Source organism: Parasteatoda tepidariorum, chromosome 1 (genome assembly GCF_982258835.1).
Source record: "Parasteatoda tepidariorum strain Cologne lab strain chromosome 1, Ptep-v5.0, whole genome shotgun sequence".
Classification (NCBI taxonomy): domain Eukaryota; kingdom Metazoa; phylum Arthropoda; class Arachnida; order Araneae; family Theridiidae; genus Parasteatoda; species Parasteatoda tepidariorum.
The window spans coordinates 100,294,946-100,314,945 of record NC_141755.1 but is presented as its reverse complement, the minus strand read 5'-3'; the positions used below and the strand labels follow the sequence as shown (position 1 = coordinate 100,314,945).

The following is a 20,000-nucleotide window of genomic DNA, read 5'->3' as shown; positions in this document are numbered from 1 at the left end:
CGGAAGCTAAAAGGGAATACTGAGTTACGTTTTATAATTTGTTTGAATGAATAATTGAAGATATGACTATGGAAATAAACCAATGAAATTGTAAACGTATTCCAATAAAGGAAAAGCGCGAAATATACGATATGAGGAAAATCATTGTAAAATTTAGAAAGAAAAAAGGCTAACAAACAACGATAATAGTTCCGATTCATTTAAAAAAATATCAATAAAAATTTAAATTTTATATTTTTGTTTTTTTTTAAACAGACCCTTGATAAATTATTTTTCCGTGAAAACGAAAATTTCAGAAATTATTTCATCGCTAAAACCGAACCTACCAAAAATTATTTTATTACAATAATGGACTTTTCTCAAATTATTATATCGTAAAAATAATCCCTTTTTGGATTATTCTAATGCAAAAATATATCCTTAACGTGTTATTTTCCGCGACAAAAATGGACCCTTCTCAGTTTTTTTTTTTTTTTTTCACCTGATAAATTTGCCCTTTCGCTTAAAAACGGAGATAACGACGGCAATACGTCATAATATTAAAACTTCTTAAAAAACTTTGTTTTGTGTGTGGATGCGTTGTTTTTTCACACAAAAAAGGTCTAATCTTACAAATTCCAGAAAATAGTAGTTTTTACAAAATATTAAAAAATCGCTTTTATTTTGATTTTTCACAAAATCAAACCCTATTTTCACAAATTCTGATACATATGAGTCGGTTTCAGACGTTTTTACAAAAACATAAACCTTTCACAAAAAGTCTACGTCGACTCTTAGTAATACATACCCTCCAACTGCTACGGAATTTCCGTAGTTTCAGAAATGTTCTTTTCAGACGGTAGCAAAATTAATGTCTTAATATTTAAAAAAAATGAAGTTTAGCGTAACTTGTCCACTATTACTTATAAAAGTGCAGGCCATATGGCTAGATTCTTAAGTTCTGATAAAAGTTTTATGAGAGATCCATTTGCTTTAAAAATTTCTACTTTGGTTCGCTACCACTAGAAAGAATTATTTTCAAAGTCCTCATAAGTTGGAGGGTATGGTAATATATTAGGTAAGTAACCGGAATTGCACTTTTAAAATGAAAAATGAATATAAAAAGGCGATAAATGAATCTTAAAGGCTAATCATGCAGGTAGATAACTCTAAGAAACAGTGAACTAAATAATCTGTTATGGTATGTGGAGAATTCTTCTACCTTAAACTACACTGGTTATCATAAATTAAGGAAAAATCACAAAAATAGCGATAACTCTTTCAAAAGTAAGCCAAACCGTCCAAAATTTGCATATGTTGTCCACTAAGAGTAGCTGAGTAAAATTGCAATATGCAAATTAGTGGCGCTGCACTCGGCTTACGTCATCTGCCTGGAGCATAAAAGTCCAAGTTTGAGAGAAAGCACACAAATTTTACTGTGATTGCGACATTGAAAATCTGAGATAGCCAATTCGTAATAATGACCTCTAGGCATCATTTGCCTGAAGAACTACGATGGAGAGCCATCGGGAGACTAGAGGAAGGGCAGAGTCAATCAGAAGTGGCCAGATGGCTAAATGTGAGTCCATCTGTGGTTCATAGACTTTGGAGGCAATTTCAAACCACAGATTCGGCATCTAGGAGGTTCAGTCAAGGACGGCCAACTGTTACGACCAGTGCCGATGACCGATATTTGACATTAAGTGCACGCAGGAATAGAACCGCTACTCCGACACATCTTAGATCCTCTCTTGCTGCAGCCACCGGAAGGTTGGTGTCAACGTCAACTGTGCGCAGAAGGCTCCACGAAGGTGGTCTGTATGCGAGACGACCAGCCATTTGCGTGCCGCTCACATCACGCCATAGGAGAGACCGTTTGCAGTGGGCCCGACAACATGTCCACTGGACGTCAGATCAATGGAGGCCTGTTCTCTTTACGGATGAGTCCAGGTTTAGTCTAGAAAGTGACAGTAGACGTTATTTGATATGGAGAGAACCTGGGACCCGTTATCATCCATCAAACATCCGTGAAAGAGATGCATACGGAAGAGGCAGTGTCTGTGTTTGGGGAGGCATATCCTTAGGAGGGCGCACATACCTCCATGTCTTTCCAAGGGGAACCGTGAATGCTCAGGTTTATCGAGACAACATCCTTGATGCTTATGTGCGCCCATATGCCGGGGCAATTGGTGATTGCTTCCTGTTACAGTACGATAATGCAAGACCACACAGAGCTCGCATTGTTGATGATTATCTTCAACAGGAAACAATTACTCGCATGGAGTGGCCAGCTCGATCCCCGGACTTGAATCCTATCGAGCACGTTTGGGATGCTCTAGGGAGGCGTGTATCTGCCATCAATCCGCCCCCTCAGACCCTTGCCACGCTTGCAACTGCTTTACAAGAGCAATGGCTCTCACTTCCTATTGAACTGATAGACCGCATAATTGAAAGCATCACACATCGCTGTTTGTGCTGTATTGCTTCTAGAGGCAATCATATTCCATATTAAAGGTACTTTTTCTATTGCAAACCGATACTTCCAATTTGTTTATTTTATACATGTACTAATTTCTATACTACTATTAATGTCTGATAATTTCTTTTTATGTTGTTTAATACCTTACTATGTGTTGTATATTGTGGGTAAGTTTCATAAAATTCCATGTGTAATTTCTTGAGTTATCGCGATTTTTGTGAATTTTCCTTAATTTATGATAACCAGTGTACAATGAATTTATAAAAATGATAAGTGGAAGAAAAAAAACTTCATGATTTTCATTAATTCCTTGAATAAAAAAAAAAGCTGAATTACTTAAATTTCTTGGGTGGAGGGAACAAAAAAAGAGCTAGATATCATAATGCTCTTAACAAGGAGGGGATACCTTGTTAAAGCCAACACTTAATAAATTTTAATTTTTTTCAAAACACACGTTTTTTTAAGGTCTGAAACAATAATTTGTTTCACTCTGGAAAGGGAACACTCTGTGGTGATTAGGGAATATTCTTTTTAAAAGCCCATTGTTCAGATACTATATTTTTCTGTATAATAGGTAAACAACGGATCAGCCGACTGGCCTGTGTAGGGGGCAGGGAACTGTCCTTGCATCAGAAAGGTCCTGGGTTCGAATCCCAGGCAAGGCATGGATGTTTCTTTCTCACGGTGTGTGTTCTATGTCCTTTCTCCTTTGTGTGTGAATTTGACCCACCCTATGAACGGGTTGTGGTTGTGTGAATAGCGTGGCAGAAGTCGAATTCCTGATCATAGATGGCGCCACTGAAAAACAGGAACAATCGCACCCCCTATTCCTAAACAGGCATACGACAAGAACAACGGATCTATGTGAAGAAGATTTTTCCTAAACGCTGTGAAGTGATTCCTTATGAATGCTACTCTAAATTGCCACACTCGAATCGATGCATTCACTGAACGTTTAAAAAGAGCTGGAATAGTAAAAAATAAGCACCATCAGAAAATTCTTGATAAATAAATAAAAAATTCAGACTATTTCATGTAACGTGACCGTTATAAAATTATGTAATGTTATTTTAGAACGCATACCAAAAATCAGTTCAAGATTTTGTCAATAGGTTTTGGTTACCACGAAAACCAACAATCGATTCTTAGGAAACATCTACTGGTAAAGTAAACAATCGATTCTTGCAAAACATGTTTTACTGTTAAAGTAAACAATCGATTGTTACAGAACATCTTTTACTGTTAAAGTAAACGATTGATCCTTACAAAACATTTTTTCTTAAAAGTTGAAAAATTGATTCCTGCGAAACATCTTCTGTTAAAGTAAACAATCGATTCTTAATAAACATGTTCTACTGTTAAAGTAAACAATCGATTCTTAGGAAACATCTGCTGTTAAAGTAAACAATCGATTCTTGCAAAACATGTTCTACTGTTAAAGAAAACAATCGATTGTTACAGAACATCTTTTACTGTTAAAGTAAACGATTGATCCTTACAAAACATTATTTCTTAAAAGTTCGAAAATTGATTCCTGCGAAACATCTGTTAAAGTGAACAATCGATTCTTACCAAACATGTTCTACTGTTAAAGTAAACAATCGATTCTTACAGAACATCTTCTACTGTTAAAGTAAGCAATTGATCCTTACAAAACATTTTATGTTAAGAGTTCGAAAATCGATTCCTGCGAAACATCTTCTGTTAAAGTAAACAATCGATTCTTACCAAACATGTTCTACTGTTAAAGTAAACAATCGATTCTTACAGAACATCTTCTACTATTAAAGTAAACAATTGATCCTTACAAAACATTTCATGTTAAGAGTTCGAAAATCGATTCGTACGAAGCATCTTCTATTAAAGCAAACAATGGATTCTTACAGAACATCTTCTGTAATGAGGTCAGTGTGTTTTTAATAAATAAAAATTTAACTATTTTTTTTTTTAAAAAATGTTAAGTAATAAATCATTCAAAAATTAGTATAAATTGATAAAACGTGCAAAAATAAAGTTACATTTAGGAATAAAAACTTAAAATTTCCCTTACCATTGATGTTGGGTCCAGTGACGAATACCCAAAAATCGATGGTTTTTTCTTTTCCCAACTGCTCATAATCCCAGGGCTCTTTGATCTTAACATCACCAGATGAATCCACATCAACCCATTTAATAGGGTTCTCCATCTTGTAAGTTTCTTGGGGATGTTTCTTATCCAACTGAAACATCACTTTTCCCGGTTTACTGCCGTCAGTCTCTTTATACTCGTAACTTTTCGTGGGTCTCACGCTTCTCTTCTGACGAGACAGCAACTGAATATCGTTGCTGTCGACATTTTCACTTTCCAATGGTAATTCCTCACTATACACTTCGATATACACCGAAAAGGGAGCACTAATCCTCGGTGGTTTCGCTGTATCCTGGGTGCGCACATTCAACTTGTAGGTCTTCAACTCGGGTGCCGCGATCAAAAGAATTTGACCCGTCTTCGGGATAATGGCAAACACCGGGTGCCGGGACACTAAATGATACACGGGTTTATCACCATCCGCATCGTAAGCACTCACGTTTCCGACGATGGAATACAGCTCCGTGTCTTCCGGGATCCGGAATTCATAGATGGTCCTCTCCGGAACCGGAGCGTTGTCGTTCACGTTGTTCACCTGGATGGTCACTTGGGCGTCGGCGCTGTTGGCTTCCTGGACATCGGTGGCCCGGATGACTAGGTTGTACACTTCCTGCCTTTCTCTGTCCAGGACGCGGTTCGTCCGAATGACGATACTGGAGGAGAGGTTGTTGATTGGAAGCTGGACAATACTGAAGGCGTCCTCCTCGTTTCCTGACACGAAAGTGTAAATGATTGGATGGTACGGATCCGAAGTTGCAAACATCCTATCCAGGCCTTCGACCACCGTGCCCGCCGGTTCGTTCTCATAGATTTGCCCGCTGTAGCTATCTTGAGAAAACCTCACGAGCCGATTCCTATCGACGACGTGGATCACTATCATCTGTTCTTTCGTGCCATTCTGCGCCTCTTGTCTGACGACCAGAGTCAAGGGTGGAGAGTCGATCAGGTGGCTGAGTTCGCTGGTCGGCATCAGAAGTCCGTCACTCATGACTGCAAAAAGACTAGAAAATTCGTTCTCCAGCAGGCTGAAAGCTTGTCCCCAGTAATCTAGCCTGGTGATTCCGTATCCGGGATAAGCGTCGTGGGGAACAGCAACCCGCAGGACATCGGCAAGACAACTCGAAGACAAGAGACAACAGCATACCGCTAAAATTCTGATGAGTCGCTTGGACCCCGCCATCCTGAAGGGTCAGCTTTTACATGCAAATGATTTTTTGTCGGGCAGCTCCTGCAATATGAAAAGAAGAAGCGTGTTTTATTTCATATTTTAATAAATTTACAACTAATAGCAATGACGAATATAGGCGATGGAATAGATAGAACACTGAATGGAACTAAGAGACATTTTGCGTAAGAGACATTTTTAAGTGAATTAAACTTAAAGTTTGCAAGTAAGCAACATTGTGCTTTGCCTTTATGTCTTGTCTAATTGGCCAAAACTAGAAGACTCATTTAAACTGTTTAAGACTCATTTAAACTGTTCATGTGCACACTTGGGCACTTCAATTTGCTTCTAAAAAACAGGTTTTATTAGGTTACTTTTTGACAGTTTGTTGCCAACGTAAACTAAGATTGGCGGTCCATCCATTGAAAACACACTCAGAAATTGTCACGAATTCTTCGAAATTTTATGATAATGCAAAATAAATCAATGTTGATTAGTTGAATAAGACTAAAATAAGCTTTTAACCCGAGATATCTCTTTTTTAGACGCGAATCAAAAGAGTTTTTTTTTTTTTTTTTGTACGAGAAGACAATTGGTCTGCCACCTTATTCTTACTTTATTCAATCTCTCTGAGGGTTTCAATTTTGAAACATCATAAACAGAGTTCAAAATTGATCAAAACACTGTTACGGCTATCAAACTATTCAAATTCAATTGCTACATTATTTACCCATTAATATGTTTAACTTATTCATAAATCACAATTATTTAATATTCGTGTCACTACAATATTCGCTCTATTAAAAAAAAATTGACTCTAAAAGTTAAGAAAAATTATATATAAATGTTTTATACCTACAATTTTTTTTCCATTTAAATAATCGATTATTATTATTATTATTTATATATTTTCAAACCATTGATAGGTTTCATTTGAGACTGTGATGCAAAAAAAAAATTTATAAAAAATTTTATAACAAAAAAAGGTCGAAACCATTAAATTTCTACAAAAGAAAATATGTCACCCTTTCTTTTTCCGTAAGAATTATGAATATTAATCAATCATCCAAAGTGGCAGCAACTCCAGCCTTCTATCAAAAGAGAGCATCAATTTAAGGGTTGAGGTCACTAAGATTTTTAACTCTAGCTATTATAATTATTTTTAATATGAAAGTACATTTTTTAACAGATAAAAATTTGAATCGGGGGAAAATATTTTAGGAAGTAATAGGAAAGTCAAACAATTTTTAACAAAGAAATTTCATGGCATTAAGATATTTAAAAAAAAATAAAAATTGAATATTTTTTGCCGCTCGTAAAAATAAAATAAGATATTTTGCAGGAAACATATAATTTTTACGACAGCATTATTTCCCCTCACATTTGCATAAAAAAATGAATGTTGAATAGGGATTTCGAATTTTATCTTAGGTATAGTACATAAAAATTATTTGTAAATGATGATCCCCCCCCCCACGCATTTTTATTACACTGATAAACTAAATGATAAAATCCATTTTTTACACATAAAATCCAGATACTTTGTTTTAAACATAAAATTAATAAAAGTTATGAAGCATAAAGGTATTGTTTGTCTGTAAAATAATTTTTATTATTTTAATAATAGTATTTAACACTAGATAGCCCAAGGAAGTCATTTTGACTGCTTTTTAATTTCAATTAGAAAAACAATGATGTATATAATGACACAATTTCTTAGAATTTTGTGACTTTTTGTGCAACATAAAAAATTTTTATTGCTGATATTTACTAATAGCTTGTTATATAAATGAAAATAACATCAAAAATATTAAAAATTAGCTTTAAACAAATTTCTTTATACATTAGTTCATTATTTTAACCCTTTGACGCAGGTGGGGCACCGGAGTCCAGTTTATATATTTTTTTCTGACTCTCTAATTACAAGCAGAAATATATTTTGATATTTTTTTATTATAAAAGACAGTCTAATAGTTAAAAAAAATCTATTAGATTATCGGAATTATAATTGTATGAAAATATGAAATCCAAAAGAAGAGGTTTAAAAAAAAATTCATTCATATTCAAAAATTTGTCAATAGTTGATTTTGTAAATTAAGGAATTTTCAATGATGAATAACTGTTTCTGTTAGATTTAAATAATTGCAAATTAGTGCAAATTTGAAAATGAGCCGTGTGTTGGAAGATTTTGCCTTTAATGCAGAAAAAGAGACCTGTGGTTCATGCTGTATTTCATAAATAGAAATTATTAAAGTGCTAAATACAGTATACTCTAGATATCTCGAACTTCTATATTTCGAAAACCTTGTTATGTCAAAAAAAAATATTTTTCCCTTTGGCATTACATATCCAAACAATATTATTTTGAATTCCTATGTCGAACAGTTTCGTTTCAAAACCGTGTCATGTCGAATATTTCGTGAAACAGAAAAAGAATTTTTTCAGAAAAAATCACAAAATAAGTTTATTGTAAACCAATTATTTTCTATTTAATGTATAATTATTTTTGTCTCACTTTCAAAAATTAAATTACCAATACTGTATTTAGACTTATAGTCAACTATCATTATATATACTATATATTTATTAGTAGTTGTTTTTACATTTCATGACGCTACTTTCTAGAGAACTATCTTAGAATATATTTTTCTACTTTTTTAGAACATATTTAGTTCTGAAAATATATTCAGTTCTTCTCTTAAACTCTCTACCTCGAAATTTTGCAATATTTTTCACTTATTTTGAATACTAATTATTGGTTGATATTATTATATTTATCAGGTATTTTAATATCTGCTGAGGTTATATTAGGAGAAACAACAGTTCGGAGTACGGGCAAATGTATACCGGACAGTGCCACTGAACCTTAAGCAAACATCAGTGTAGTGTATACCGGGCAAATGCATAATGGGAGGTGGACTGAACCTTAAAAAAAATATCAGTGTAGTGTATACCGGGCAGTGGCACTGATCCTTAAAAAACATCAGTGTATGGTATACCGGGCTGTGGCATTTAACTGAATTTTCTGTTTTTACATGCAAGCACGATCTTATTTGCTTAAAATAAAAATTTATAATTTATAGATAAAGTGTAAGTAGTGTGCATGATTACTGTTAAAGCTCGAAAGCTGTTAAGGCGCTAAGTAAAAAAAACTCTAGGAAAATCACCGTGGTTTATAGTACATTTCTGGTTATTCAAAAAATAAAAAAAACTTAATTTTGTTTAATAAAACAACATTAACAACAACATAACATACGGTAGTTGCAACATTAAATCGGTAATTTTTTCGTTCATAGGGGAATAGTTTATCAAAAATTCTGGTTTTCCAAATTATAGTTCCTCTTACCACACATCTAGTAAAATATACAAAACTGAAAAGTAAACTTAATCAAAAAATGGGCTTCATGCCATGCTCTAAGGCATAATAATAATGAACTTATTTTTACCACATTTTATGACATTATATAAAAACCATTTTCACTGCTTATTTTACCAAAATCATTACCAAAGCGCTTTTGTAAAAGTTACCGAGCTTCTTGGTGTCCCCATAAGAAACAGGAAACTCGGTAAATTTTACCAAATTCTATCAGTTTTGGCCTTATTTTTCTTTTCAATGAGTGAACATTGCCTAGCTAATCCTCAGATTAACTGATTTGTTCCGTTAAAGATCGAAATCAAGGATTTTCCGCATGTTACCTAGTTAATGAGCACATTAACGGCTTCCATGTCGTTGGAAGTTAAATAGTTTATTTCTCTCTTTCTATCAAATAATTTGTTGAATGTTTCGATTTGACTCTTTATGTATCGAAAAATAAGTAAATGATATCTCCTTAATTGTAATGTCTTAAACGTCGATTCTTGGCGTAGTATTTTTAAAATTGTCTATGATTGATTCTAATCAACTAATTTGTTGCTTCTTTGTTTGTAGCAACTTTATTTTTATGATAGCGAAAAATAAAAAATTTTTTAATTGAAGCTTACAGAAACGTTGCTGTTGTTCCAGCAAATATCTCGAGTGTTTAGTATTCAATTTGCAGATTATATAGTTATTTTTTTATTTATTTATTTATTTATAACCGTCGTTGAACAGCCGACCCAAATTTAGATTTATGACTAATGTTCAACTCAGTAGCATTGTCATTTTGAACCCAATCCAGAAGACAACGGGAACTCCTGGATCGAGAATTGGATGAAATTTGTCTTCGCGGAGGACTTTACCTGCATTTGCGTTACATGGAGAGGAAGACCACGTAAACCGCTCACGGTTACTCTGACGACAAATGAACTCTAACCCATGATCCGTCTACCACTGAGGATATTTCCCGCCAGCACTTTGGTCGGTGCAAGCCGGATGCGGAATTCGTATAGAACAGCCATCGCTGCGATTTGAACCCGGTTCACCTCATTGGAAGGCGAACGTTCTATCCCCTGAGCCATCACGGCTCATCTAGGTAGTTTGTAGATTACCTAGATAATTTGAAACAATTTTTGGCACTTTTATGGATCACACTAGGTAATGGTCACTGTATAATAACTGATTTCTGCATTTTTACAGTTGTGTATGTATTTACTGCTGAATATATTTCAGATGATTTACGTATGTCAAAGATCATCTTACATTTTTGAGTATCATGCTTCGGATGCTTGTCATGAATTCTTGTCCCATTTCGTGAAGCTATAGGTTTCATTAATTACTAAATCAAAAATGCTTTATTTACATCTTATATGCTTCAATATAAATTATAAATATAATATAAATAATGTACGCAAAAACTTTACTGCTGAATATAGTTCAGATGATTTACGTATGTCAAAGCTCATCTTAAATTTTTGAGTATTATATTTCGGATGTTTGTCATGAATTCTTGTCCCATTTCGTGAAACTATAGGTTTTTATTAATTACTAAATCAAAAATGCTTTACTTGCCTCTTACATGTTTTGAAAAGAAATATATAAATTTTAAATAAAATAAAAATAATGCATGCATAAACTTAATTGTTGTATATGTTTCAATAGACATGTCAAAGCTCATCTTAAATTTTTGAGTATTATGTTTCGGATGTTTGTCATGAATTCTTGTCCCATTTCGTGAAACTATAGGTTTTTATTAATTACTAAATCAAAAATGCTTTATTTACATCTTATATGCTTCAATATAAATTATAAATATAATATAAATAATGTACGCAAAAACTTTACTGCTGAATATAGTTCAGATGATTTACGTGTGTCAAAGCTCATCTTAAATTTTTGAGTATTATGTTTCGGATGCTTGTCATGAATTCTTGTCCCATTTCGTGAAACTATAGGTTTTTTTTAATTACTAAATCAAGAATGCTTTACTTGCATCTTACGTGCTTTAAAAAGAAATATAGAAATTTTAAATAAAATAAAAATAATGCATGCATAAACTTAATTGTTGTATATGTTTCAATAGACTAATACATGTCAAAGCTCATCTTAAATTTTTGAGTATTATATTTCGGATGTTTGTCATGAATTCTTGTCCCATTTCGTGAAACTATAGGTTTTTATTAATTACTAAATCAAGAATGCTTTACTTGCATCTTACATGCTTTGAAAAGAAATATATAAATTTTAAATAAAATATAAAAAATGCATGCATAAACTTAACTGTTGTATATGTTTCAATAGACTAATACATGTCAAAGCTCATCTTAAATTTTTGAGTATTATGTTTCGGATGTTTGTCATGAATTCTTGTCCCATTTCGTGAAACTATAGGTTTTTATTAATTACTAAATCAAAAATGCTTTACTTGCATCTTACATGCTTTGAAAAGAAATATATAAATTTTAAATAAAATATAAATAGATTTGCATAAACTTAATTGTTGTATATGTTTCAATAGACTACTTACATGCTTTGAAAAGAAATATATAAATTTTAAATGAAATATATAAATTTTAAATGAAATATATAAATAATGAATACATAAACTTAACTGTTGTATACGTTTCAATAGACTAATACATGTCAAAGCTCATCTGAAATTTTGAATTTTATGTTTATGATGTTAGTCGTAAGTTCTTGTCCCATTTCGCGACCTACAGATTTTTATTAATTACTAAATCAAGCATGCTTTATTTGCATCTTACATGTTTAAATTATGAATATATAAATTATAAATATATAAATTATAAATATATAAATTATAAATATATAAATTATAAATATATAAATTATAAATATATAAATTATAAATATATAAATTATAAATATATAAATTATAAATATATAAATTATAAATATATAAATTATAAATATATAAATTATAAATATATAAATTATAAATAAAATATAAATAATGTATGCATAAAACTTTACTGTAGAATATATATCAATAGAGTGTGTCAAAGCTCATCTGAAATTTTAAAGTTTTATGTTCCTGATGTAAATTTTTGTCCTTATTTCCTGAAACTATATAAAGTTTTGTCTTAACTGTCAAATGAGGAATGTTTTAACGAGATGAAAATTCGTGCGAGAGATGATATGAGGGTTAAAAAATTCATTTCATTCGTTGATCGGTCATTGTACTGCCGCATTGTTTTTACTCTCTATTGTGGATGTGTTTTGTGCATCCAAAAAGAAAAAATAATATAACTCTGACCTTCAATCTTTGACGGGGAAGAGACAGATGGAAATGCGTACATCAAAAGAATCGTTGACGGCGCGCATTCCTCAAATTGTCGCTCTCTGTCTCGCCTGAGGGTCACTCTTTTTCACAAATTATAAAAAAAAAAAAAAAATACATCCAATATATCACTTCGCAAAAGGTAAAAATGTGTTGCTGTTGTTGTTCTTATAAAGAAAAAGAAACAATTCGGAGAGGAAGAAATTTCCGCAATAAGAGAACAAAATTCCATTTAGATATTTATCTCTTTTCATTTCTTCCCCCTACAAATTATGGCTTACAAGGGAAACTAGGGAAGTGTGACTCGCCAATTTTAAAATAAACTAGTGGGATGTATGCCTTATGAGAGATAATTTTAAGGGGCAACATTCGTTTTGGCCCATAGAAGGTCCTATGAGAGATAAAAAATAATTCAATATATAGAAAAATCGATATTTTATTACTTCAATGCAGACTATTAGTTATTGTAATTGTTTCATACTCCAATTAATTTGTAATTAATAGGTTAATTAATTTATTTTCTAATTAATAAATCAATTAGCAAATTAATTAATTAATTATTAATTAAATATTAATTAATTAATTGATTGATACGCAATTGCATACTCCAATTAATTTGGAACATTTTTGAAAAAAAAAGTTAAAAAATTTGATGTCAATTTTTTTTTTTTAAATTAACCTAACAGGCTTTTCTGAAAAACTACAGATATATAAAATTTTCAAAATCAATTTTGAGAATAAATATGCATTATATAGTACGTGAAAGTAAGTACCACAAAATTAATTGGAGTATGAGATAATTACAATAACTAATAGTCTGCATTGAAGTAATAAAATACCGATTTTTCTATATATTGAAATATTTTTTACCTCTCGCAGGACCTTCTATGGGCCGAAACGAATGTTGCCCCCTAAAATTATTCCTCATAAGGCATACATCCCACTAGTTTATTTCAAAATTGGCGAGTCACACTTCCCTAGTTTCCCTTGTTAGTGATAAGGCAATTAAAAACGTAATAATGGCAGAGAATGAATCTAAGAAGGGATGATGGATAAATATTATTGAATACTGTTAAATAATTGGTTTACAATTGGTTAACCAATTAAATAATTGGTTAATTGTAGTTATAACTATTATTCAATTTCTACTATTAGTTCAAACTTTCCCCATATCTTGTTCAAATTTTCAATCGTTAATAAAATACTTTTTTATTCATTATTTTACTCAAGTTCAAATACATTTTTTTTAAACTTGCAGCGTATGACACTTGATGTTAATGCAGACTTTTCAAATATTAATTCATTCATTAAATAGGGATGAGCGAAAAACGAAATGGAATTTTCTGATGGGTTAAGCGTTAGTCATTGTTTTAAATTTCAATATAAGCGATTCAGTTTTTCACTTATTTTAACAATAACATCAGTGATAATTTCTAACTCTCTTTGAACAAAAATATAGTTTATTGAGCGCATTTAAATATTTAATTATTTTATAGTCGCTGAGTCAGATAAATTCAATAAAGAATATTACGTGGTAGCACGTTGAAAAAGGACTAAAATTTAAAAGAAAAACCAACAGAAAGACATTTAAAAAGTATAAAAAAGGTATATTAATAAAATAGTAATTAGCCACTGAAGTTACTTTTAATATGAGTACTAATTAATAGTAATGAAATACAGATTTGTGGGAACAGTAATAAAATTTTTGTGATGTGGTGGTGGTAGTACTTATTCCTCTTGGCCCAGAACAAGTCCAGGAGACCGTTCACCGACAGAAAATCAAACACCATCTGCGGATCCTCCAAAATAAAATTTTTCTCCAGTCCCATAAATAATTCCCGTTGGAACGTGACGTCATTCCCAGATGGAATTTCATTCCATGGAGCTCATGGTAGGGTTCCAGGTCAGCAAATGATCAGGTGAAGCCTGGTGAGCACTACATTTTAGTCATACAGGGAACGTCTTTTGACCCTGAACAAATGTTAGTCCGCGGGTATGACCAGTGATTAGTCTTGTGATAGCTGTCTGTAGTTTCCTATCACCTTTTAGCTCCAGGGCAACCTAGTACCAACAGAAGCTGCACACTTCTCCTTCACCATGAACTGTTAACCTATAGTATTTTTGTGATGTTCTGATCATAACCAAACAATAGCATTAAAAAAAAACTAATCAATTAAGAAAAAAATTTAAAATAAAGGTATACTATATAAGGTATAAAGTAAAGGTAAATTAATAAATAAAGGTATATAAAATGAGTTAAAAATAATTTTAACCTTATAATTTTAACAAACATTTGCCTTTTTATCAACAAAATTTTTTTTAAACAATTAGCTGAGATTTTTCTCTTTTTCTATTTCTCGAAAAAAAATGGTGAAATAACAATTTATTTCATTGTTATTTTACCGTATTCAAGCAAAACAGTTTTATAACCATAAATAAGATGTTATTCAACCTTTGAGTTTACAGTTTATTAACTACTTTCACCTAATACGGTTAAACGACCAGAATTTTATCACACCAGCTAGACCCATCTAATGAAGCCACTTAGTTCCTTTCAGCTGGCTACATATTATAACCGAGAGGGCTGATCTGTCAATCTCATGGCCGACACCACAATATTTCTTTCATTCCCTTCAAGACATGAAGAGTGACAAGTGTTCTGCACACCCCAATTTGTGACCTTGGACTATTAGAACACGATACTCTCTTTCACGCATAGATGGCAGCAACATAAAGCTGCTTAACACAAAAAAGTCTAGTATTTCCCATCTATTACGATAGGTCAAACAACCAAATGAAACACAACTCAACCACAATCTAGCTCCAATGGCCATTACCTAAAGAAATCCTAGCTCCTATGTTCAATTAAATTTCTTTTTTCACTGTTTTTAAACCATGCTAGTTGTAAATGGTTAAAAACCGTATAGTTTTGCATTCATGTTTTTTTTAACTATATTAGTAACAAAACCGCATTGGTAAAAAATGTTCTTTACCGTAAATTTTACGCTTAATTGTATGAACAGACTACTGCCAGTTACTTTACCGTTATTTTAGAATGAGAATTCTAACAGTGTATTCACATGAATATTGTGAAATGATCTCAATTTTTTCTCAAATAAATTAAATTAATTGTATTGATAATTAAAGTTAATGATATTCTGATTTATGATAGTAAAGTTAATGATATAGTTATTGATATTTTGAGCATGACTACTTGAAAAGAACGAGTAAACTTATAGTTTGATAAAATCTTTGGGAAAAAAACTTACACTTTATTTCAGCTAATCACTTATTTAACAACCCGTTCATTTATTTCAGCTGAAATTTAATTTATTGAGTGAACAACTTCAGATTCTTAATAACTCTAAAAATTTATTAATATTAATTATTTTCTGTTTGTATTTATTTTTCAACGTAGTTATGTAATATTCCGAATAAATACAAGCAAGAATATTTATTAAAAATTAAATATTTGAAATCTTGTTCATTGAATCTGCCACATTTTTATTACATGAGTATTTTCAAGATTAAATACTTCGTTACTCAAAATCTTCTTGTAGCGTTTATTCACAAGCTTATGTTTCAATACCAATGATATACTTTTAAAAAAATCAGCTTTTTTTTATAAAATCCTTTTTCAGTTATAGTTCCGTGTAATAATTTGAATAATTGATTTAAAATATAAAATATTTATATATGCTTGATAATCTCTTTAAAAAATAAATCTTTATTAGATTTTTCTAGGTAGTATAATTTATACAAATTTAGGCATAAATTTATAAAATTAATATCGTTACAAATTTCTCACGTATTGCAGAATGGGCGAATTTGAGGAATTGTTTTAAATTACATTTCTGCTCTAATTCAACTAAACATTATCTAAATCGTACGCAAAAAAATTATTATAATCAATATATCAAAATACCTCTGACTAAATTAATAGTATTGAATACTATTTATCTCGAATATATGATATTTTTATACATGCTGTTAAAATGATAAGGGAAAAAATATACTCTTTTGGACAAGATATATGCTTTTTCATCACTTTGCATTGCTTCAAAAAAAATTTCAGTCTTAACTGGGTTTTTTTGTTAGTAGCTAGTTAATAAGTTATAATAAGCTTCTTTAAAAATTGTCAGTAATTGCATTTCATTTGAAAGGTGAGGGTCAAGTGGGGTAAAGTGGGTACATGGGATAAAGTGGGTATGTGTTAAGAAAACGTATATTTTCTCCTTTTAAATTGAGATAATTTATTTCATATTTTTAGAAACATTTGCTGGGATTGTAGCTAACATTTTAATTTCAGTTTTAGAAACTGATAAAAAAAATTCAGCGTTTACAAACTATCTGTTAATAATCAACTTATAATGTTAGTTTAAGGTATTCGTGAACTTTCTTTCTAATATCATTAAAAACTGTCAGAAACAATTAATTGTTGTTCAAACTGGTGGAGGGACATCGAATAAATCTACATAGAAATTTAGGAATAAATTTCAAAATTCTATTTATTATTAATTGTTTTCTGAGGTTCGATAAAGTGGGTACTTGGTTAGGCTTAGCTAAGTGTTGTTAGGCTTAGGTTAGGCTTAGCTAAGTATTGTTAGGCTTAGGTTAGGCTTAGCTAAGTGTTGTTAGGCTTAGGTTAGGCTTAGCTAAGTATGATTGGGATCATTTTTTTACTTCTGTGTTTGCTCTTGAGGTTATCCAATGCTTATATTTTATAATGAATTAACTAAAAAATAACTTACTTGTGATTATAGCCTTACATAGTAATTTTAACACTAAAAATAAAATTTCTTTTAAATTTTATTTTTTAAAGAGAAGAATGATTAGAGGGGGAGGAATAACACTATGACAGACATAGTATACATTTAAAAGAAAATTACCAAAATAGCATAATGGTACAACTTAATGAGCATATTTCAAAATGTAGATAAGTTTTCACGCAAGTTTTTATGTTTATAGGGCAGTTCTTTCTTGGAAAACAAAACAATTTCCTTAAAGGAACTAAATGCAATATACATTGGTGTAAGAAATTAAGAGAATTTGCAGACTTGGTCGATTATCTCTAAGACTACTAGACCGATTTTAATGAAATTTGATATGTACTTACATTGATACAATACAATACAAATAACCATCCAACAATTGTAATACACACGCATGATCTTTCGTAACACTCGTTGGAGTTAGAAGGTATGGAACAGCGGTTGCAAAATAAGCACACACAAAAATTTATCAATAGAGGCTATGGTCCCCTCTTACAGATATACAGGCATAGCAGCGTGATTTCATACTTGAAATAAGGCATTTTATCATTTGCTGTGGCAATCGGCCTGAATTGTCCTGTGACAATTTCATACCTTCCGATTCCAATGAGTGTTACGCAAGATTATGCGTGTGCATTACACTTTTTGAATGGTTATTTGTTTTGTATTGGACCTTGTTGTTTTGTATTGGAATTGTATCAATGTATGTACAGTCCGCAAAAAAAAAAGATATCACCCTGAATAACTTTCGTTCTAATGATCCGATTTTCACGAACTAAGTGTCAATCTTAATGGTTCCTGGGGGTGACCTCAAATATGCTAATTAATTAGTGCTAACTATTAATTAAGTTACGAAATCAGACACAAAAACGTACTTTCTCTGAATAAACATATATTTTTTTTTACATATTTGGAATCTAGACACTTGAATTAGGGGGGGTAGACAAAATTTTAAAACAAATGGGTCGTAAATTGGGTTGCAATAAAGGTTTATATATTTGGCGATTGTCCAGAAAACCGCCAAAAAAGTCGCCTGCGCAAATAAATATTTTAAGATAACCCATTGACTGATTCAAAAGAGAAACGCTTAATTTTACTAGGTTGCTAGGCAACCAATTTCTGACTGTAAAAAAATTGAAATAATGTTTTGTGATTGCTCTGAGAGGTTTAATTAATAGTTAATAGAAAACATCTCGAAGTTTCTGGCAATAAACAATTTTTAAGTTCATTTATGTCCAAAAAGCAAAAAAAAAAAATTATTTTATTCTCCTTTGAAAAGAAAATTTGAATCGATTTATAAGTTTTTAGAATTTAAATACATGAACTTTTTATCTGATATTATTTAGATTATGCTATTTTTGCTATGTTTATTCGAGAACTTCATACTAAAATCAAATTAACATAACTTATACAAAATTTTAGCTATATACAAAATTAGCTATATACAAAAATTTAGGGATAATGATTTTTACAGCTTTAATCGAGTCTTCTAGGCATGAAAGTTTGAAGAAAAAAAAAGTGCTTGAAAAATAAAATGTAGATTGTATAGTAATTCTAATGCACATTCACAAGGTTTTTTATAATTTACGATATTTCTATTTTCTATAACTCAATGAATTGCTGAATGTTTAGTGACATTTTAAAAACATTGAAATATTTTATGTTTAAGAATAGGATATTGAAATAATATGTTGCATATTGTATGATTCATTGTTTAAAAAACTGCTTCATTTTGCTAGATATTTACGTTACATGGTTTTCTTTGGATAAAGATGATTAGCAAATAGCATCCACATGATTCGATACATTCTGAAACTTACGTTCGCAAATTCACCATAAAATGTCGCACAGCATATTCTTCAATTACGATAAGTTACATTTACCACCAAATACTGCTACTATGATTATTTTTGTTTTCTTATATATATATATATATCTGATATGATACTCTCTTTTTAAACAGAGCTCGTAAGGCCCTTAAGATACTGAAATGGGGGCACGAAAACTTAAAATATTTTTTTTTCCTAATGCCCGTCTGTGTTAACATCCGTCAATTCAGGCATCTACAGGGCGACAGATATCTGTGTGGCCTAAGGATTCCTAACGAGCATCAAACATTCTCAAAATTAAGTGTTCATTCACTGGAAAATTTAGTGTTTATTCAATTTAAGAACTGTTCCTTCACTTGGTTATCTTACTACTTATTATTTAAACCACCTAAAGCTTAAAACAATATTATGTAAGTTATCTAAATTTTTTTTACATAATTTGCATTTAATAACAAATATGTCGACATGCATTTAATAACAAATACGTCATTTAGCTAAAATTACAAATTTTGAAATTTTTATGATTTTTTTTTAAAGACAAGCTAAGCTTAAGTATTCCATCACTGGTTAGTTTACCCTATAAGATTTTGAGAAATTTGCGATGTTGTGAGAGATGCTTAAAAATGTTGACTACGTATTTTTATTAATATTTATAAAATATATATTCGAGAAATTTATGAATATTTTATTCCAAATTTATTCATTCGTATGTATATTATTGAAATTTTATCAGTTATTGAGAAGAAAAAAAACTAAAAAATAAAAAATAATCACATTAAAGAAGCACAATCTGTTGTATAATCATATTCTATCAGAAGTATGCTTTTATAAAACTCCACATTCTCTGAATAAAATGTATTTTATTCAATAAAATGTTTTTTCAAATTTCTTTACTAAATTACAAATAGAATTTTAGACGACTAAAAAAGAAACATCGTATTTTATAGCTTAAAAAATAAAAATGAAAAGATAAGCAAACGATTATTAGCGAA

General features: G+C 30.9%; 1 protein-coding gene across 2 annotated transcripts in view; it reads right to left on the bottom strand.

Moving 5' to 3' along the window:
- CadN (neural cadherin) overlaps window positions 1-20,000 on the bottom strand; it is a 532,539-nt gene that overhangs the window by 499,183 nt on the left and 13,356 nt on the right. For both annotated transcript variants that reach the window (XM_087149551.1, XM_087149545.1), the window contains exon 2: window positions 4,509-5,814. In XM_087149551.1, the coding sequence (XP_087005677.1) occupies window positions 4,509-5,766 (1,258 nt within the window). In that variant the 5' untranslated portion in view covers window positions 5,767-5,814. The remainder of the gene's footprint in view (window positions 1-4,508; window positions 5,815-20,000) is intronic.